At 43.3% G+C, this 22188-nt stretch overlaps 1 protein-coding gene across 2 annotated transcripts in view; it reads right to left on the bottom strand.

Moving 5' to 3' along the window:
* Rcor1 (REST corepressor 1) overlaps nucleotides 1–21834 on the bottom strand; it is an 84532-nt gene extending 62698 nt beyond the window's left edge. For both annotated transcript variants that reach the window (XR_003736084.2, XM_028883778.2), the window contains exons 1-2: nucleotides 21317–21834; nucleotides 21184–21243 (exon numbers count right to left, since the gene is read on the bottom strand). Coding sequence is in view for 1 of the 2 variants with exons in the window: in XM_028883778.2 (XP_028739611.1) it covers nucleotides 21184–21243; nucleotides 21317–21596 (340 nt within the window). In the remaining variant the exon portion in view is untranslated. The remainder of the gene's footprint in view (nucleotides 1–21183; nucleotides 21244–21316) is intronic.
* Nucleotides 21835–22188: the final 354 nt, after the last annotated feature.

The following is a 22188-nucleotide window of genomic DNA, read 5'->3' as shown; positions in this document are numbered from 1 at the left end:
TTAAAATTTGTGGCCAGCCTGGGCTACATATTGATACCCTGCCAATAAAGAAATATAAGTACTTTAGCACAATGCAAGTTGTCCACTGGTGCGTGTGCACCACACACACACACACACACACAAAGTTGAAAAGTAAAAAATCTCTATGCTAGGGATGAAAGTTTCAAATGCATTCTTGCCACTCTCCTGAATTATTTCAACAGCATTCCCTTATAGAACTTCATTCTTTGCTCAGTGCTCCATATGGTATCTAGGACAGAGCCTAGTGCAAAGCAGATTGAAAAGTTTCTGCAGCAGGGTGGTGGCACACACCTTTAATCCCAGCACTTAGAGGCAGAGCCAGGCAGATCTCTGAGTTTGAGGCCAGCCTGGTCTACAGAGCAAAATCCAGGACAGGCACCCAAACTACACAGAGAAACCCTGTCTAAAGAAAGAAGAAAGAGGCCGGGCGGTGGTGGCGCACGCCTTTAATCCCAGCACTCGGGAGGCAGAGGCAGGAGGATCTCTGTGAGTTCGAGGCCAGTCTGGTCTACAAATAGAGTTCCAGGAAAGGCACAAAGCTACACAGAGAAACCCTGTCTCGAAAAACCAAAAAAATAAATAAATAAATAAATAAATAAATAAATAAATAAATAAATAAATAAAAATAAAAAAAATAAAGAAAGAAAAGTTTCTGCACTGCTAAGCTCAGGAGATGGCTCAGTTGGTAAAATGTTCATGTGAAAAGTAGGCCCAGTAGTCTGAGTCTGTAACCCCAGTACAGGGAGACAGAGGCAGGCAGATCCCAGTGGCCTGATGACCAACTAGTCTATGTGAACAGTAAGTTTCAAGCTCAGTGAAAGACTTACTAAAAAAGGTGGAGTGGCTAGAGAGACGGCCCAGTAGTTAAAAACATGCACTGCTCTTTTCAATAATAAGGTCAAGCAGCTCAAACTGCCTGTAACTCCAGCTCCAGGCATCCTCTTCCAGTCTCCATGGGCATGCACTCATGTGTACATGTACAGACAGAGACAGAAACAGATAAACACCCCCCACCACAAATAAAATAAATCTTTAAAATAAAAAAAGGTGGAAAATGTAGTTAATATCATGAGTATAATTAATATCTTGAATGTAATTAATTCATGCCACTGAATTGTGAACTTAAAAATGATTACAATTGCAAATATTATGTTCATTTAAAAACATTTAAATTAGTTGCTCATGTTTTAAAAAAAATAAATAAGGTGGAGAATCAATCACAGAAGATATCCCAACACTAACCTTGGGCCTCAGCATGCCCCTGCATAGGTAAGCACATCCCTGTGTGCAAAGTTCCTGCACTGTCAGATACAGTAACACCAGCCAAAGCTAGATGGGAGGCTGGGGCAGCACCACTAAGCCAAGGTGAACATTTGCTTGAGCAAAGAGTTAAGATTCTGTCCTAAAAACCAAAGTTGGGTCAACAGTCTTCTCCAACTTCAGTAAACCCTTACATACTCTCATCAATGTCCTTCCCCAGCTACAATTCCATCACTTTCTTTCTGGCTTCAACTTTTTCAATGTCATGCACTGAAGGGCAATGATTTTCAAAAGTAGAGAATGTAGTTTTAAAATAGAAGGTTAAGATCCAGAGAGATTGCCCAGCAAGTAGAGTGCTTGCTGCCATGTAAGCTTGATGGCCCGAGTGTGATCTGCAGGACCCACAATGGAAGGAAAGAACACCTTCGCATTCACCCCACGGCACATGTGTTTCAGTGCATGTGCAGGTACCTTAAAAATAAATAAGTAAATAAACAAAATAAGGTTGAGAAAAGAGAAGAGAGAAGGGAAGGATGAGGAGAAAAACTACAATACATACAAGTATGCAAAATAAAAATACATAATATTTCCCAATAAATCGTTGTGATGTTTTATTTTGTATTTTGTTATTCTAGAGTTTATTTTCTTCAGCTTATCAAGTTTACCATAAAACCATGGCACCAGCCTCACAATCCTTCTGTTTACTATCCCTTTATTTTCCTTTGTAGTGCTGGGAAAGAAGCTAGGTTTCAGACATACGAGGCAAGCATGCAAGCTCTCTACCCCAAACTATATAGCTAGTCTGATATGGCCTCTACAGTGTGACTAGGGGTGTAGACCAGTGTTAGAATTCTTACCTAGCAAACACGATGCCTTGGCTTCCATCCTCTTCACTGTGAGAAAGGGAGAATTCAAAGCCACCACCACATCAAGTGATCAACAGGTACCACAGTAGTTTCCCTAAATGTACTCCATTTTGTTTAAACAATGAAATCACCCAACATTTCCTTTCTTCTTCAGAATGTATCCCCATCATTTAATGACAGGTTTAAAAAAACCAAAACACACACACACACACACACACACACACACACACACACACACACACGAGTGTGGTGGTGCACGCCTTTAAATATAGCACTCAGGAGGTAAGGCTGGTGGATCCCAGTGCAATTCAGAACTACAAAGTGAGACTGTCTCAAAAAACAAAAATACAAGCCTCTTCACCCAAAACACAAGAGAATCCATCAGTCTGGAGCGTCCTTCCTTTCTGAAACCAAAGACTGTAGCACACACTTTTAATTTAAACTGTCAGGAAGAGGCAAAAAAGATCTGGAACTTCGCCAGGGATAGTGGCACACACCTTTAATCCTAGCACAAGAGACAGAGGCAGGAGCATTCCTGTGAGTTTGAAGGCCAGACAGTTAAAGAAAAATAAGATAAAATAAAAAGATCTGAATTTAATACCATCCTGATCTACATGCATAGCTCAAAACCTAAAAGTGACTTACCAAAGAGGCATCTTTGGAAAGACTTCCCTCTACACACAATTTCAATCATCTCACTAGATTTCATGGCCCTCAATTTCCAAAGCACTGTTCCATGGCTTTTATTCTATCAGACCAGGTGTTTTATGATAACAGAAAAGTACTCATTAAATAATTACACTTAATATCCAAAGTCATGTGCTGTGATGCATGCACACATGCCATCTTATAGGGCAGAATATAGCTCAATGTAAAGGATCAATACCTAGCACCCTCACACACACACACACACACACACACACACACACACACAGCACATTTACAAAACTTCAGCCAGAAAATTTTTAAAGAAAATATACCAAAAATCTTACAATATGTCATATAAGCTAATATATCATATACAATTATACATTATCTTACACTTACAGGTTTTTGTTGTTTTTCAAGATTAGGTTTCTCTGTGTAGCTCTAGCTATCTTGGAATTCCCTCTGTAGACCAGGCTAGCCTCAAACTAAGAGATCTGAAATTCACCTGCCTGTGCAGCGATTAAAGAAGTGGTTCTCAGCCCGTGGGCTGCCACCCTCTGGCTGTGTTTGTTGTTGTTGTTGTTTTATCCTTTCATAGGGGTTGAACATCAGATATCCTGTATATCAGATATTTACAGTATGATTCATAGAAAAATGACAGTTATGAAGTAGCAATGAAAATAATTTTATGGTTGGGGTCACCACAACACGAGGAACTGTATTAAAAGGTTACAGCACTAGGAGAGTTGAGAACCACTGAATTAAAGGCATATACCACCATGCCTGGCTACAAAATCTTAACTACAAATATTTAAATTACTTATCCTGGCAGTTGGTCATGTAACTAATATTCTATTTTTCTGATGTTAAAATTTTTTTAATAAGCAGAAAAGCACTTATTAACCTTTAGAAAGGTTACAAGTATGGTAACAGGGAATGTACAGTGTCTGTTCACTGCTAGAACATAAGGAGTCCGTCACCTCCTTACATAGTCCTGAAAACATGCACAAAAATGGAATAATGAAAAGCAAGGCAACAAACATGCCATGAGGGAAATTAGGCTCTTGAAAAATACAAAATATGCTGGGCGATGGTGGCGCACGCCTTTAATCCCAGCACTCGGAAGGCAGAGGCAGGTGGATCTCTGTGAGTTTGAGGCCAGTCTGATCTACAAAGTGAGATCCAGGACAGGCTCCAAAGCTACATAGAGAAACCCTATCTCAAAAAAACAACAAAAAAAAAAAAAAAAAGAAAGAAAGAAAAATACAAAATATTTAATCATACATCATCTTACTTCATACATCATCTCACTTCAACAAACTAATTCCACTTGTAAATTTGAGTTTTTCTATGCCTATATGTATATGTGTTTGGCCTACATGTATATGTGTACACCACATGTGTGCCTGGTTCCTATGGAGAACAGAAAAAGGTACTAGATCCCTGAACTGGAAGTTACATATAATTGTGAGCCACCATGTGGGTACTGGGAATCAAACTTGGGGTCCCTTTAAGAGTAGCAAGTGCTCTTAACCTGCTGAGTCATCTCTTCAGCCAAATGTAATATTTTTAAATTGTTATGTTTCCTTTACAACTAAGTAAGTATCCACGGTAGAAGTGCTTCAGGGATGTCTAAAGGCTATTGCTAGCTTTGTCTCAAATACAGTATACAGAACTCACATTCGAAGTGATTGATAATAAACACTTCCACTTTTCTCTTGCCATGCTCTTAGTAAGACAAAAAATTTGGATTTCAATCTTCATTTTCTACAGAAATGAAACCTTTCTTGAAGAATTTAATATTCAGAAATTTAACCTTCAAGACGATATGAAAGCTCAGATACTGAAGTTTGTAACCGTCTATATCAGGATAAGAGGCGTATAGCACCAACCCCAACCTCTCAGCTCACTGAGTTCTAGGGGCAATGCTATGGAAACTGACCTGTTGCCAAGCAAGCGAAAGCCAAGCAACAAATCAGAACGATATCAGCTGACACACAAAATCCCAGTTCAGTTTAGGAGGACTGGTATATTTGGCAAACATGTTGCTGAAAAGGACAGGAGACAAAGTTCTTAACAAGGTTACTAAAAGAAATATTCTTTCCCCAACCCCTTCTAAGCAAACTATGAGGTCCAACACAGTCCAGTGGGTATTGAATTTGTATTTTATTCTTAACTTTTGAATAATTCAAAATGACTATCTTTTGAAGAAATCTGGAGTATAATGACCAATTAGTAATCAGATGTCAATGAGATCAGATCATACACCTTATTACAAATATTGAAACAACAGCTATCAGAACATAAAATGTGTTATTCTGGTTTTACTATGCCAGGATGAGAGCCAGCGTGACGACACACACCTAAATCCCAGTATTTGGAAAGTGGATGCAGGAGGATCTGGAGTGAAGGTCATCCTGGTCTGAGTTCCCAAAACCTATACTGGGTAGCTCACAAGTGTCTACAATTCCAATTCCAGAAACTCCCTCTTCCAGTCTCCATGAACATTATGTACACATGGTATACATACACATGAGCAGTAATAAAAAATGTTTTAAAGATTTTTAAAATTTATTTATGTATTTATTTATTTTTGGTTTCTCTGTGTAGCTTTACACCTTTCCTGGAACTCACTTTGTAGACCAGGCTGGCCTCGAACTCACAGAGATCCACCTGCCTCTGCCTCCCAAGTGCTGGGATTAAAGGCGTGCACCACCACCACCCAACTAAAATTTATTTTTAAGTATGTATAAATATGTGCACATGAGTGCACGTTCCCTTAGAGGCTCTGGCCTAGAGCTAGAGTTACAGACAGCTGTAAGCCACCTGATGAGGTTGCTGGGAATGAACTCAAGTCTTCTAGAAGAGCAGAACTTACCTTAAATGCTGAGCCATCTTTCCCATCTCAAGATTAAATCTTTATTTATTTTATTTTATGCATTGGTGTTTTGCCTGCATGTATGTCTGTGTGAGGGTGTCAGGTCCCCAGAATTGGAGTTACAATTTTGACCTGCCAGTGGGTGCTGAGAATTGAACTCAGGACCTCTGGAAAAGCAGTCAGTGTTCTTACCGCTGAGCCAGCACTCCAGCGCCCCAAAATTAAATCTTAGAAAAAGAAAAATTGTTTGAGTTTCTTTCGAAAGGAGACACACTATAGAATCAAACTGAAAAATCATGATGCTCACACAGGAACAGAAAGTACCCCAAGTCCAGGAAGAGCAGGAAAACTTCAGAATTCATGGCTATCCAGGTATAATGCATAAGATGATTTGACTTAGCAAGCAGAACTTTCTAGCCCTGGACAAGATGCTACTTTCTTGGTACCCAACAGAAGTTAAAGCCCCACATGATGGCACATGTGCAACTTCAGGGATCAGGGGCTACTGTCACAGACCAGAGCCAGCTATACAGTAAGACACTTTCTCCTTTTTTTAACTTAAAAAATTAAGGAACAACAAAATCAATTGTGAACCATCAAGATAGCTCAGCACGTGAAGGCATTTGCAGCCTTCCAACCTGAGTTTAATCTTTAGGAAGTACAGAAACACTCCTACAAGTTGTCCTCTGATCTCCACTCAGGTTACATGCATGTGTGCACACACTACGTAAGTAAAGATAATAAAGAAGGAACTGGGATGACAGACCTCAGTTGTTAGAGAGTGCTTGCCTCCCAGGAGGCCTTGGGCTCAATCTCCAGCATGGCAAAAGCCTGGCATAGTTGTATACTCCTGAAAACCCAGTACGCAGGTCAGACAACTGAATCTGAAATGCAAAGTTGGGGCTGAAGTCATGGCTAAATAGTTAAAAAGCACTTGCTATTCTTACAGAGAATCCTGGATAGCTCAGAACCATCCGTAAACTCTAGTTCCAGATCTGATGCCCTCTTCTGGTCTCCAATGGTACCAGACACACACATGGTGAAGATACATACATTCAGGGAAAACACTTGTACACATAAAATAAAATTCAAAGTCATCCTCAATTATATAAGGCAGTTTGAGGCTGTCTCAAAACAAACAAAAACAGTAGCTAAAGGGGCTAGAGACACGTCTCTACTATCAGGTACACATCCTGCTCCTGCAAAGGACCTGATTTGAGTTCCCAGAACCCGTATCAGGCATTCACAGTTGCCTGTAACTCCAGTTCCAAGGGAACCTGTCCCTCAGCACCTCCACTCAAATGCACATACCTATAAAGACAGACATAACTAAATAATAATAATAATGATCAATCTTTTGGGGGCGGAGGCACTGTAATATGGCTCAGTGAGTTAAGGCACCTGCTGCCAAGCCTAATGACATGAGTTTGATTCCTGGAACCCTCATGATAGAAGGAAGAAACAGATATCCAAAAGCTGACCTCAACACCCTAGCCATGGAACACATGCTTGTACACACACAAATAAATAAATAAAAATACTGAAGATCATGCTTTATTTGTATGTTTTTGTAGTACAATATTATTTTAAGGTGTGTTACTTTTGTTTATGTTGCATTTGTTTAACTCTGTGAAGCTGTGTTCCTGTGTCTGTCTAAAACACCTGATGGTCTAATAAAGAACTGGCCAATAGCAAGGCAGGAGAAAGGATAGGTGGGGCTGGCAGGCAAAGGGACTTTGATATAGAGGGAGAGATCTGGGAGGAGAAATAAATCTAGCAGCCAGAGGAGGAGGGGGACTCAGGGGCAGCCACCCAGCTACACACACAGCAAGTCACGGAGTAAGAGTAAGATACAAAAGTAAGAGAACCAGAAAGCCCAGAGGTGAAAGGCGCACGGAGCTCATTTAAAGTTAAGGAACAAGCCAGCCTAAGGCTGGGCCTCCATAAGTGAGAATACGCCTCCATATGTGATTTATTTGGGAACTGGGTGGTGGGCCCCCCAACAGGGTCCAAGAGCAAAAACAACAAAAGTTTTTTTTTTCTTTTGTTTTTTGAGACAAGCCCTGGAACTCACTATGTAGACCAGGCTAAGATCTGCCTGTTTTGGCCTCCTGAGTACTGGAATTAAAGATGTGTGCCACTATATCCAGTTAAAGATCATTAGTTAAAAAAACAAAACAGGGGCTGTAGAGATAGCTCAGAGGTTAAGAGCACTGCTTGCTCTTCCAGAGGTCCTGAGTTCAATTCCCAGCAACCACATGGTGGCTCACAACCATCTGTAATGAAATCTGGTGCCCTCTTCTGACCTGCAGTCATACACGCTGCATAATAAATAAATAAATAAATAAATAAATAAATAAATAAATAAATAAATAAATAAATAAATAAATAAATAAATAAATCAGACTGGAGAGACGGTTCAGTGGTCAAGTACACATGTCTCTTTTGCAAAGGACGTGGGTTCAGCTCCCAGCACCCACTTGGAAAGCTCACACAACCTGTGACTCCAATTCCAGAGGATCCAACTCTTCCTCTGGCCTCCTCAAGCACACACACACACACACACACACACACACACACACACACACACACTGGACATACAAACAGGTACACACACATAAAAATAAAATCTTAAAAACCACTCTCCTCTCCCCACTCAGAACCAACTGTGATAAGTGGACAGAAGATGAGGTTAAGAGACTTACTTACCTGACTTTGTGCGTCACAGGAGTGGTTTTGGTTTTGACTGTTTTTTTGACTTTTTGAGATGGAGTCTCATACTAACAATACCCCAAGCTAGCCTAGAATTCACTATATAGCCCACACTGACCTTGAACTTGCTTCTGCTTAGGCCTCTCCCTGGAAAAAACCTGAAGGATATGAGACTACTATCTTCCAGACCAGGCAAAGCTAACTCAGCTCTTCTTCACACCCTAGTGTCCCCATTCCAGTGCTTTTTATTTTATTTTAGAATTTTAAATTTTATTTTATGTAAGTGACTGTTTCACGGGCCTATGTATCTGTGCATCACATGCCTGCCTGGTGACCTCAGAGTTCAGAAGAGGGCATCCAATCCCCTGGAACTGGAGTTAGGGATGACTATGAGGCACCATATGGGTGCTGGAATCTGTTTTTTGTTTTTGTTTTTTTGTCGGAGCTGAGGATGAACCAGAGCCTTGCACTTGCTAGGCAAGCACTCTACCACTGAGCTAAATCCCCAACTGAGCTAAATCCCCAACCCCGGGTGCTGGAATCTGAACCTAGGTCTTCTGAAAGCGCAACAAGTACTTCTAACCACTGAGCCACCTCTCCAGCCCTTTCCCATCTTTAAAAGCAGAACATGGGGGCTAAGAGTTAATAGCACTGGCTGCTCTTCCAAAGGACCTGGAATTGATTCCCAGAACCCACATGGTGGCTACCACCATCTGTAACTCCAGTTCTGGGAGACCCAATACCTTCTTCTGGCTTCCGAAGGCACCAGGCATGCACACAGTGCAGACATACATGCAGGTAAAAACTTGTACACATAAAATAGTAATTTAAAAAAATTAAGAAAAGAACATTAGGCCCAGAAACTTCTATGCCAGTGAAAGCAACACAGGCAGTAAGTGTGTGTGATACAAAACAGAAACACTCAAAATTCAACTGAGACTTGCCACTCAGTGAAATTTTTTCTTTCTTTTTGCAGTTTTGGGTCTTGTAGCCGTACCATGAGCTATTCACCTCAGATCTACATAATTACCCTGACTTGACAAAAACTTGACATTTTGGGTTGTGAGCCTAGCCTTTAACTGCTGAGCCTTCTCTCTAGCCCTACTTGACAAAACACAACTCATATCAGCCTCTGACAGGAAGCTTTTTTTGTTTGTTTGTTTGTTTTTTGTTTTTCGAGACAATTTCTCTGTGTAGTTTTGGTGCCTGTCCTGGATCTCACTCTGTAGATCAGGCTGGCCTGAACTCACAGAGATCTGCCTGGCTCTGCCTCCCATGCACCACCACCTTCCTGCTGACAAGGAGCTTTATTGGGAACAATCCATCAACACATATTTTGTATAGTGTCCGTATTATATACAGCAGGAAAATACACAAGAATGGCAAGAGACCATGTTTTACTGTAGCACACATGATGATGAACTCACATCCGGTTCAACAGGAACCCCAGGAGGCAGCCACAGCTATTACAGCAGTGAAATATGCACTAGCTGATTTTATCTTGTTGTATAATAATGCACCTTACATTGTTTTACCTTTGAAGGAAGGAGGGAAGGAGGGGCTTAGATAGGCCAAGTTGCCTAGACCTTCCAAGGCCAACTTTTGACATTTCTCTAGACTGACACTGTTCAATCTGTATGTGTGTAAGTTTTAATACATTTCATTTTTCTTTTCCCCAGCCTTTAGTTTGGCATAGCTCTGGCTGGTCTGGCACTTACTGTATTGTTCTTGAACCCTCAACAATCCTCCTGCCTCAGCCTCCCAAGTACTGAGATCACAAGTTTGCACCACCACCCCCAATATCAACTTCTTATGTGTTTGTATATGTTTAGAGCAGTAAGTTCAAAGCAGACTGTATCTATATAATCTATATTCATGACAGTTCTTCTTAAACTTCTCAGTTTTTCTAGGCTACAAGATTCACTTGTGCATTTTCTAATTGTTACAAGACTCCAAAATAGGGATCTGCTTGTCGGCCATGCAGTTCAATCCTGTACCACAAGGGTCAGCTGGACATACTACCCTGAAAAATGCAGCACAAGTACTTACTAAGAAATATGTATGTACACTGGTTTTGTTGGTGAAGGAGAGCTTACGGGAGGTCTTGAGTTCTGAAGGAAGAATGTGACTCACAAGAAAAGGAAAGAAATGTGCTGCACCATCCTACTGAGGTATCTAATTACATCTGTGGAAGACTGAGATCATTTCATACCTATTCAAAACATTGTTGTTTTTTGCTTGTTTTGCGTTTGTTTTTAAATCAGTATCTTTCTCTGTAGCCTAGGTTGGCCTCAAACTTGATCAATACTCTTGCTTCAGTCTCTTAACAGTCCTGGGATCAACCATTCCAGAGGAGACAGAGAGACCTAAACATTAAAGAGCAGTCCACACTGCTTAACTTACACGATCACACTGGGTGCTCCCTTCAAAATAACACCCGTGAGGCTGGCTCAGCGGTTAAGAGCAATTGTTACTCTTTTGAGGAGACAGGTTCAGGTCTAAGTACTCCACATAGCAACTGGAATTTCAGTTCAGGGAGTCTGATGCGCTCTTCTGACCTCCTCCACAGGCACACGTGTGGTATAAATACATATATGCATGCAGTATACACATAAAATAAGTCTTTTAAAAAAAAAAAAAAAACCTTCCAGTGCATTCTAAACTGTAAAGTTGCCTACAATTTGCCTCCAGTCACCAAGCTAGATTCTTCCCATTCATCAACTTTCACTGCCACTTAGAAGAATGAAATTCAACATGAAGCTCTCTTGGCAACTCTAAACATAAACCTCAGCCACTGTGGTGGTGGACACACCTTTATTCCCGCACTCAAGAGGCAGAGGCAGATAGATCTCCGAGTTCCAGGCCAGCCTGGTCTACAGAGTAAGTTCCAGAACAGCCAAGACTACACAGAGAAACCCCGTCTTGGAAAAACAAAACAAAAATAAACAAACAAGCAAACAAATAAAACCTCAGCTGCTGCAATGAAGCATGCCTGTAATCCCAAAACTTAGGAGGCTGAATATAGAGCATTGGAGGCTAGCCTGAGCTACACAGAAAGACCCTGCTTACAAATAAACAGACACATAAACTGTACAACCATTTAGGTCCAAGGAAAGAACTAACCTATGGATGCAACAAAATGTTGCTGCTAAGTGTGTTCCTTAAAGAGGTTTTCTGATTTCATATTAGACTGAAATCTTTCTATTAATGATTATCTTGTTAATAAATTGCTCCTGACCCATTCTTAACGATGTCTCTTAAAGCTAATGACAACTTAAGACTCAGTTAATAACTGCTTGGGTTCTGAATACAGAAAATGAAGACAGTAGCTTTCCCAGTGTGACTGACTTTGGGAAGGGTTAAACGATCTAATAGTGTACCAATAAGTCTGGAATGAACGAGTGCTAAACTGACCTGGCACTGACAGGTATTCTGCCAGTCTCCTGTTAGTGATGACAAGTTGCATCTCTCTATCCACATACTGCCTTTCTCTTACGCACCAGTGGCAAATGCCCAACAGCACTTTAACCCCTTCTGAGAAAATAACTGACCACTCCCGGAATCAAAGCCTTCACTTTAAGTGAAGTGATCAGTTGCTACTACAACTGCATGCTAGGCAGACATTAAACCAGAGCTTCTCGTCTGACACTGTAATTTGGGTCAATCACTTAATAGCATATCAACATAAACTGAAGAGGATTTGTTCTGAAAATACCAAAAGGTCTCAACTCTTGGGAGATACGAACCTCAGAAACCAAGAGTCCTACAGTGACACTAGTCTGAGTACAATCCCCAATCAAGGAAATATATTTATTCCTTCCTAATCAAAGAAATTAAAATCCTTCCCCCATACTCAAAATTAAAAACAAAAACTGTAGCCGGGTGGTAGTGGCGCACACCTTTAATCCCAGCACTCGGGAAGCAGAGCCAGGCGGATCTCCGTGAGTTCAAGGTCAGCCTGGTCTACAGAGCAAGATCCAGGACAGGCACTGAAACTACACAGAGAAACCCTGTCTCGGGAAAAAAAAAAAAGAGAGAGAGAGAGAGAGATATGGATCAGCAGTTAAGAACATTTGTTGTTCTTGCAGAGGACCTAGGTTTGGTTGCCACAAGGTAGTTCACAACCATTTGTAACTCCAGTTACAGATGCATCAGGTGTCCCCTTCTGGCCTCCATAGGCACCTGCACACACATGGTAATATACAGCCAGGCAAAACACCCACACACATAAAATAAAAAGATAATCTTTTGAAATAAAGAAACTGGGCATGGTAGCACACAACTTTAATCCCAGTACAAGGGAGGGAGAGGAAGGTAGATCTGTGAGTTTGAGGCCAGCAAGGTTTATAGAGTGCGTTTGAGGCCAGCAAGGTCTATAGAGTCTATAGGCCAGGGCTACATAGTGAGACTGTCTCAAAATGAAAAAAGAAAAAAAAATATAGATATAGATATATCTAATACCATGGCAAAAGCAGGGTAAAGAAAAGGAATTGAGGGCTGGGCATGGTGGTGCACACCTGTAACCAATACTCAGAAGACAGAGGCAGGAGACAAAAAGGTCACACTGGTCTACATAGCCAATTCCAAACCAACCAGGGATACACGGTGAGTCCTTGACTTTATTTTATTTACTTACTTACTTATTTACCTATTTATTTGGTTTTTCAGTACAGGGTTCTCTTTGTAGCTCTGCCTATCCTGGAACTCAACTCTGTAGACCAGGCTAGCTTCAAACTTACAGAGATCCACTTGTCTCTGCCCTGAATGCCAACAAGCAGTCCTCGTCTTTAAAGGAAAGAAGAAATAAATCAATCTACCTACCTATCTACCTATCTGGCTAGCTTTAGAATGTATATGCCTTATAAGTAAGAAAATACTTGTTCAAAAATTATCAGTGTAGATGGATATGCACAAATAATCATTTTTATATAAGGACTAGTAACAGGGCAGAATGGTACACATTGTATCATTATAGCTTTCAAACAGAAAAGACTGTCACAAGCTCAAGGCCAACGTGGTATACACCCATACTCCTACCTAGGAGGTAAAAGACAGCAGGATCAAAAGTTCAAGGTCACCCTCTGTTAGACAGCAAATTTAAGCATCTTGAGCTAGGAGACATCTTAAAATCGGGAAATAATTTTTAAAACCCAGAAAGGCTAGGGAGAAATGGCTCAGTAGTTAAGAGCACTTATTCTTCCAGGAGCCAGGTTTAGATCCTAACACCCACATGGTGGCTCTCAACCATCTGTAACTACAGTTCTAGGGGATCCAAAGCCCTCATCTGATTTTTGTGGACACTGGTAGCCATGTGGTGTACATACATATATGCAGACAAAACATCCATACACATAACATATAGAGGAAAACTTTTAAAAAAAAAAACTAAGAAAAGTTACTAAATATATTTACTAAAATATAAAAACATGTATAATAAATCATTTGAGTATGGTAGCACATAATCCCAGTACTCGAGAGAGAGCAAGCCAAGATCTTATTTCAAAGCCAATCTGGGCTGCACATCCAGGCCTGGTCTCAAAGCAAAAGGGCAGGGGCTGTGACCGGGTGGAACAGTTGCCTAGCATGTACAAGACCTTGGGTTTGATCCCAGCACCACAAAAATCAATCCACTAATCAATCAACAATCGGAGTTCCAGAATTCTTGAAGTATGCCGCTCAATTTCCCTTCTACAGAAGTGGGTCCCCAAACAGCCCAAGCTGCCCAGAATTTCAGATCTTCTCCAACACCCACAGACAAGAGAAGTTGCCCCAGCCAATGACTGAGTCAGCAAGTATCCAAAACCAGAGCCATTCTTGTCCCTGCCCTACAAGCGCACTGCCATCTCCCGCCTCCCTTCTCCTTCACAGGTGTCACAACCTGCTGCGTGCACCACAGGTCCTGTCTACAGGAGCCTCTTTCCTCATTGTCCTCACAACCATCTAGCCCAGTGAATCGTTTGCACATCTCATTTTGCCTGCTTCTTAGGGGATGGAAACAATCACAGAAAGAATACATCTCAATTCAAACTAATAAAGTGAGGGAGGGGAAGGCTAGGCTTGAGCTGGAACTGATATGGCTTAGGTAACAATGGTCAGTCTCAGTGGAGAGCATTATTCCATTGGAAATGTTTTGTCTTGAACTCTTTGTTCATTTGTTTTATGACTTATTTTATTCTTAAATTATGTATGTTGGAGGAGGGCATGTGCTTATTAAAAGTACAGGTGGCCGATGAGGTCAAATGTTGAATTTCCCTGAAGCCAGGGTTACAGGTGGTTGTAAGCCACCCAGTGTGGGTGCTGGGTACGGAACTCTGAAGCAGTATGCACTCTTAATGAGTGAGTCATCTCTCCAACTGCCCCTGACATGTTCTGAAGCAGGACTCACTGCCTAGTGCAAGCTGGCCTCAAATTCATGCCAATCATTCTGCCTCTGCCCTCCTGAATTTGAGGACTACAGATATGAGTCACCACACCTAACTAATAATTCTGTATTCATAATACTATCTTAGCTTATGGTGATTTTTCAAAATAAAAAGGCACCATCAAATTATACCTAATAACTATCTTAGCATTTCAATTATTTTAAAGTTTTAACTCTTCTCTTTCCAAAATTCTAAGCATATTAGAGTTGATTCATACTAACTGAACCCAGTAACAAGGCTCTAAAACATAAGGTGTGGTCCAGATGGCCCTACCTTGAGTCGGTTTTAATCACTGGGAAATTAAAGACAAATACAGACCACTCTAACTTTCTAGGCCTCTATTTCCCTCGTGGAGAAAACAGAATAGCGCCGGGCAGCGCATGCCCTTAATCCCAGCACTCAGGAGGCAGAGGCACGCGGATCTCTGTGAGTTCGAGGCCAGCCTGGTCTACAGAGTGAGATCCAAGACAGGCACCAAAACTACACAGAGAAACCCTGTCTCGAAAAACCAAAATAAGAAAACAGAATAGCTGCCAGGGTGGTGGCATATACCTGTAATCCCAACACTTAGGAGGTAGAAGCAAACTAGGCCATCCTCAGCTACACAGTGAGTTCAAGACTAGTAAAAGCTACATGAGAGTGGGGTGGGAGAGAGTGGGGGATTAGCAGGTAAGGACATTTGCCAAGCCAGACTTAATCCTTGGGACCCACATGATAGAGAAAATCAATTCCTGAAGGTTGTCCTCTGACCTTCAAATGTGTACACTGGATGCCTGGATGGATGGATGGATGAATGGACAGATTTTTTTTTTTTTTTTTGGTTTTTCAAGACAGGGTTTCTCTGTGTAGCTTTGCTCCTTTCCTGGAACTCTCTCTGTAGCCCAGGCTGGCCTCGAACTCACAGAGATCTGCCTGCCTCTGCCTCCCGAGTGCTGGGATTAAATAAAGGCGTGCACCACCACCGCCTGGCAGATTTTTTTTTTTTTTTAAGTAATGGGGGGAAAGTGAGCTTTGGAAGTAGCTCAGTAATAGCATACCTACCCAGCCATAAGTTCAATTCCCAGAAAAGCAACAAAAGTTGATGAAAAGCAGATAAACACAGGTTCATATAGCTGCTGCAAAAGGCATAACACCTTTACAAGTCAGCAGACATGGTAAAGCCAGTGCTAACTATAAACTCTGAAGGCAGACGTAAGACTACCTCAAAATCAATAACGAAAGTCTCATAGTGGGAGGTGTACTCAGTAGTGGAGCACTTGCATAGCATCTTTGAAGTCTGATTCTCTGCACCTGTCTCAATTCTTTTTCTCCTCTGTGAAAGTCGTCATTTTAGCATGTCTGAACTGTGATAATAAAAACTAACACAGTATAAACTTTACATATGACACATGTCTAAGAAAACTGAAGCCAATCGTAACATCCTATCACTGTGCTCCTCTGGCTAAAACTACAAAGAGCATCATACAAATGACCAAAGAAATATACAGGCCGGAGTTTAGGATGTAGCTCAGTTGGTAAATTCTTGCCTAGCGTGCATTAAACCTTGGTTCAATCGCTAGCACCAAACCAAGACTATTAGAAGTTAAAGAAGAGGACCAGTAAAATGGCTTAGTGAACTTGCCACCAAGCCCAAGGACCCGAGTTCTATCACTGGAACCCACTTAGTAAAGAGAGACAATTCCCCCAGTGTCCTAACTGTTTTATGACATGCACGCGCAACTTACAAAAAAAAGTAAAAGACCTTCCCCTTAATGTTTACCAGCAAGAGGGAGGAAACACCTAGCAGTGGTAACACACACCTTTAATCCCAGCATTAGGGTGGCAGAGGCAGGTGGATTTCTGTGAGTTCAGGCCAGCCTGGTCTACAGAATGAGTTCCAGGACAGCCAGAGCTAGAGAAACCCTGTCTTGAAAAGCTGGAAAAAGGAGAGAGAGAGGCAATATTCCCATTATTTAATAGAAAAACATTATTCACATCAAAATAAGAGGTGCTCTGCTAACACAGAACAAATGAGTGATAAAGTAAAGCATTCTCTCCTCACTCTTCCTTAAATACTGAATCTAAGAGCTCACAGTCGGGACACCGCATGTGGCAGCAAAGTCTTGAGTCAAAGGGGGAGGCTGCACGCTGAACTGTGTTTAACTCCACAGGGTCAAGACTTTCCTTGTGAACGGATAGTATTCCATCCCTAACTATGCCAAGTCCACCAGCCTAGCACAGGCATTCCTTAGACTATAAAGACCAAGGAGCATTTCAGAACTACAGCACTCTATCCACCTCTCAGCTATTTATGAAGGATGACAGAATTAAATCCTCCTTGGGCAAGATAAGGTAATCATAGTTTCAACCACTCTAGAAATTAGGTCAAGCTGAAGTCTACAAATAAGCAGAACAGACTTGAACAAAAATTATCATCAAGCTAGGCTTGATGGCTCATGCCAATATATAGGAGGCTGAGGCAGGAGGACTACCATGAGTGTGAGGCCAGTCTTCACTAAAAACACTGTTTTAAAAAAAAAGAAAAAAGGTCCATTCACACATCTTACTACTTAGGGTTTTTTACTTGTTTATTTGATTTGTTTTTAAAGCTTGCTTTCTGGACAAAATGTGGTAGCTCCTGCTTGTGACCCAGAACTCAGAAGAGGCTGGAGAAGGAAGATCACCACAAGGTCCAGGCCAGCCAAGCCAGGACTACTTGGGAAGATCATGTCTTAAAGAGAGAGGGAGGGGGAAAAAGAAAGAAAAGCTTTCTGCTTACTTAAATTTGGCAAGGAAACAAAATAAAACACAAGATACTTTCAAAACTTAGGCAGAAGGATTTGAGAATGTAGCTGAACTGCGCATGGTGATGAACACCTTTGATCCCAGCACTCAGAAGCAGAAGCAGGCAAATTTCTAGAAATCTGAGGCTAGCCCAATCTACATAGCTAGCCAGGGCTACACAATGAAACATGTAATTAGCATGCCAAGACTCTGGTACAATCCCCAGCACCAGAAGAAAAGACCAATGCATTCATCAGGAAGTAAGGAAAGGCAGTAATACCACCCTTGAGTTCACATTAGTCCTTGTTTTTCCTTGTGTGTGTTTACAGGAATATAGGGGCCAGAGGAATCTGGATGTTAGGATTTTTCTCTATGATTTTCCACCTTTATATTTTTGAGACAGGGTCCTCTTACTGAACATGGAAGCTTAGAGTTAGACATGCACGGCCCTGCCCACCTTTTTTGTGTATGTGCAAGGAATTTAAACTCAGGTCTTCTTGCTTTCATAACAAGTGCTCATGCCCAGAGAATCTCCCCAGCCTTGCTTGTTTTTAAGATATGGCCTTGAGCCGGCGGTGGTGGCGCACGCCTTTAGTCCCAGCACTCAGGAGGCAGAGGCAGGCGAATCTTTGTGAGTTCGAGGCCAGCCTGGTCTACAGAGTGAGTTCCAGGAAAGGCGAAAAGCTACACAGAGAAACCTGTCTTGAAAAACCAAAAAAAAGAAAAAAACAAGATATGGCCTTGAGTTCATTAGCCTGTCTCAGCCTTCCAGGTATTGGTATTACAGGTATATGTGACCATACTTGACACTCCTAACTTCTTTTAAGCTCATAAAGACCCTGTCTTGTGGTGCTGGAGAGATGACTCAGAAGTTAAGGGCACTGGCTGCTCTTTCTGAGAACTGGGGATGATTCTCAGCACCCATATGGTACTAACAACCATCTGTAACTACAGTTCCAGGGCATCTGGTACCTGGACTACTTAGTAAGTTCAAGGACAGCTCAGGCTACATAGTGAGACCCTGCCTCAAAAAACATAAACAAGACAAAAAACCTTTGATTTTACATTAAATAAAAAGATATGCCAGGTGTGGTGGCACAAGATTTTAATCCTAGCACTCAGAAGGAAGGCAGCTGTCTGTGAGTTCGAGAACACCGTTTCACAAAGGGAGTTCCAGGACAGCCAGGACTATTACACAGAGAAACCTGTCTAGAAAAACAAAACAAAACAAACAAACAAACCAATATAACATGAAAAAATCACTTGGAAATAGTAAACAAATGTCCCAATGCTCAGACTGACAAAACAAGGTTTGAAATAATTTCACAGCAGTTAAATTCCTTTCCAGATTAAAAAATAATAACAATAATAATAAGTTTAGAAATGTTAATGTACGCCAGGCAGTGGTGGCACATATGAATCTCTGAATTTGAGGCCAGCCTGGTCTATGATCTAATTCCAAGATAGCTAGGGCGGTTACACACAGAAACCTTGTCTTGGAGAAGAAAAAAAAAGCCCCAAAGAAATGTTAATGTGAACAATCAACTGGCAGCAAAGCTATGCATAAGAACATTTACAATGCTTTACTTTCTAGACTGTTAAGTCTCTAGCAAATATATCCCCCATCACAAGTCCAAAGACAAGCTGAGAATGTAGCTCAGTGACGGAGTGCTTGTCTAGCATATGTAAGGACCTGGGTTCAATTCCAGCACGACAAAAAGTAAATAAAATTAACTATCACATCCTAAGATATACACTTGTATAAAAAATATTAATAACCAAAATAAGTCCAAAGACGTTGAAGTAGGATGATGGCAAACTGAAGTCCAATTTGGATCACACAGCAAATTTGAAGCCAGCCTGGAGTATAAAGACACGCTGTGTTACAAAAATAAAAATGACCCAAGAGCTCAAAATTTAATCTATTACACCTGATGTTTCAAAGAAGATTCCAACTCTAAAGGCACCAGGCACCCTAATGACAGTGCAGAGATTAAGACATCTAAATCCTATGACCACTGAGTATGTCCTATCAAACATTTAGATAAACTTTCAAAAATATGTAACAAAAATGTGTTTAAAAATGGCCAAGTTTCTGGAAGGTCTGCTCAATTCAGTATTTAAGTAGAATCTGTGAGAGAAACTTTGTGGCAAGCTTTATATTCTATGTATTACTGCAGATAGACTTGACCTACAAAATAAGGATAGGGTCAACTGTAACCAAAAAACAGTATGCTTCCCCTGGTGGCCAACCCAGGAATGGAGCCCTGTACAGAAGAGGAGGAAAAAAAAAAAAACCTGGCTCTGTCCTGTCACTCACAAATGAGAAGTGAGTTCCAGAAAAAGATGTGGGGAAAGGGGAAACCATCCAAAACACTAACATGAGTTTACAAAATAGAAATCGGCAAGAGGGGAGTTAGACTACATAAATGTGAAGGATTGGAGTCACAAATTTGAAAGTCATTTATTCTCGGGGTGTCCAAGCACTCACCCAGAATCCCTCTCTCCTTTATTTTCACTTTTACCTAAACATAGAGTTCAGTACCTTAATAACAACTTAAAAGCAATCTCCTTTTCCAAGGGCCAGATCCTTGCAATTTTCTGCAGTCTTGTTTCCAAGGAAAAGCGTTTATCTTTTCAAACTAGTGGTATAACCTACTTAGAAAAACCTCCTGTTCTTTAGCCCTCCAACCAGGACGGTTCACTCTAGCTGTACATGACTGTCTTTTGAATTTTATTTCTGAAACAAAACCCACGTCCTTTCAAACATTTCCTGTAACAACCACCTTTAAAGACAGTCTCATACAGAGAAGGGATAGAATCGTGGGCATTAAAACGCGGCGAATTCCTTTGTCTGATAGGATTTTTTCCCCCTGGTACCACTTTAAATTTGCTTCCACACAGATCAGCAGCAAGGGAAGTGAAATGCCCCATTCTTGGGGACAGGGATTTCTAGTAGATAGAAACGGTCGGTTAGCTAAGGCTTTTTGATGGTTCTATTCTTTCACAACCTCTTCCTCCCCACCCCACCCCCAAAAAGAAAAAGAAATAAAGGAAACACACACATTTACAAACAGATCCCAAAATAGCAGCCACAAGCGAGGCTCTCTTATCTAGGCAGATGCTCTTTGGAAAGCACACTTCTTTTATTACCTGATTGGAGTGGAGGGAAGGGGAGATCATTACTCCACTGGCCCTCAGAATGGGATGGGACGGGAGTCAAGAGGTAGCGAGAGCGCAGGGTTGGCAGGGTAACACTGGGAGCCGGTTCCTTCCAAGTAAGAAGTCTCTGCGGAGCCCTGAGTCCGAGCGCCCCAGGACGCCAACTCTCCAGCACTGCCACCCGGGATCCCGTCCTGGCCCCGGTGCACCTCACCTGGACGCAGGGACACCACACTCCGGCCCGGCCAGGTGTGGCCTCCTCAGTGCCAGGGGCGCAGCGGGCGGGTACCGTCCCCACCGGGGCCCGCGGCCTCCCCGCACCCGGATCTGCAGCACACCCGTGTGCGAGCGTGCGGCGCCGTCTGCCCTCGCGCCCCGTGTGCCCCCGCGGACCGTAGGCCAACACGCACAAAACAAAGTTGTCGCCGGGCTCCCGCCGCTCGCTACTCACCGGGGTCGAAGTCGGGCACCGCCGCCTGGTACTGGGGTCCCACCCGCATGCCGCCGCCACCTGCGGGGAAGCAGAGCACGGCGGTCAGCGCGGGCGCGGGCGCGGGCCGAGCGCGGGGGCGGCTGCCACCTACCGTGCTCCTCGTCGCTGGACGAGCCCGAGCTGCCTTCCTCCCAGGAGTTGCTGCCGCTGTTCCCGTTGGGAGCCGCCGCCGCCAAACTTTTATTCTGGCCATTATTGGGGGCGGCGGCGGCCGAGGCGGCGGCGGCGGCGGCGGCCGAGGCGGAGGCGGTGCCGGCTGAGGCGGCGGCCGAGGCGGCGGCCGAGGCAGCGGCCGAGGCGGCGGCGGCCGCCGTGTTCCTCCCTCGCCGCTTCCCTGAGACCTCGGGGCCCTTCTCCACCATGGCCGGCATCGGCGGGGCCCGGAGCCGGGCCAAAGTGACGGGGACCCCGGCTCGTGAGGCGCGGGCGGCGGGCCGCGGGCAGGGGGCGCAGGTGGGCGCCGGGCCGGCCGGGCGGGCGCGCGGGACCCGCTGGCGCGAGTTGGGGCTCGAGGAGGCCCAGACGGGCGGAGCGACGAGCCGCCTCAAGCCCCCGATGCCGAACGGAGCGCAACTTTGGCTCTCATCGCCGCCCGCACTTCGCTGGCTCTAACTACTCCGGGAGCCGCGGGCGGGGGGGGGGAGGGGCGGGGCCTGGGCGGAGGAGGGCCGCGCGCAGCCTAACCCGCCGCGCGGGGGCCCCGCCTCCGTGCCCTTCCATTGGCTCTCACGGGATCCGGGCGGCCACCGGCCGCGTGGTAGGCCCTTGCGCGCGTCCGTCAGGCGGCGGGGGGCGGGAGCACGGGGAGGGGGGAGGCTCCGCGCTTCCGTTGGCCAGGTTGGGTTGACGCGTATCGCCCACTGTACGTGGTTTGAGGTTTGCGATCGCTCTACGCCCCATGATCCATCTCTCGAGGCAACAGCGAGGAGTTAGCCGCCCTGCTAGCCCCCTCCCCCTTCCCCC

This window comes from Peromyscus leucopus, chromosome 14, assembly GCF_004664715.2.
Source record: "Peromyscus leucopus breed LL Stock chromosome 14, UCI_PerLeu_2.1, whole genome shotgun sequence".
In the NCBI taxonomy this organism is placed as follows: domain Eukaryota; kingdom Metazoa; phylum Chordata; class Mammalia; order Rodentia; family Cricetidae; genus Peromyscus; species Peromyscus leucopus.
Note: the sequence above shows the minus strand (reverse complement) of the source record. Positions and strands in the feature narration are given on the sequence as shown.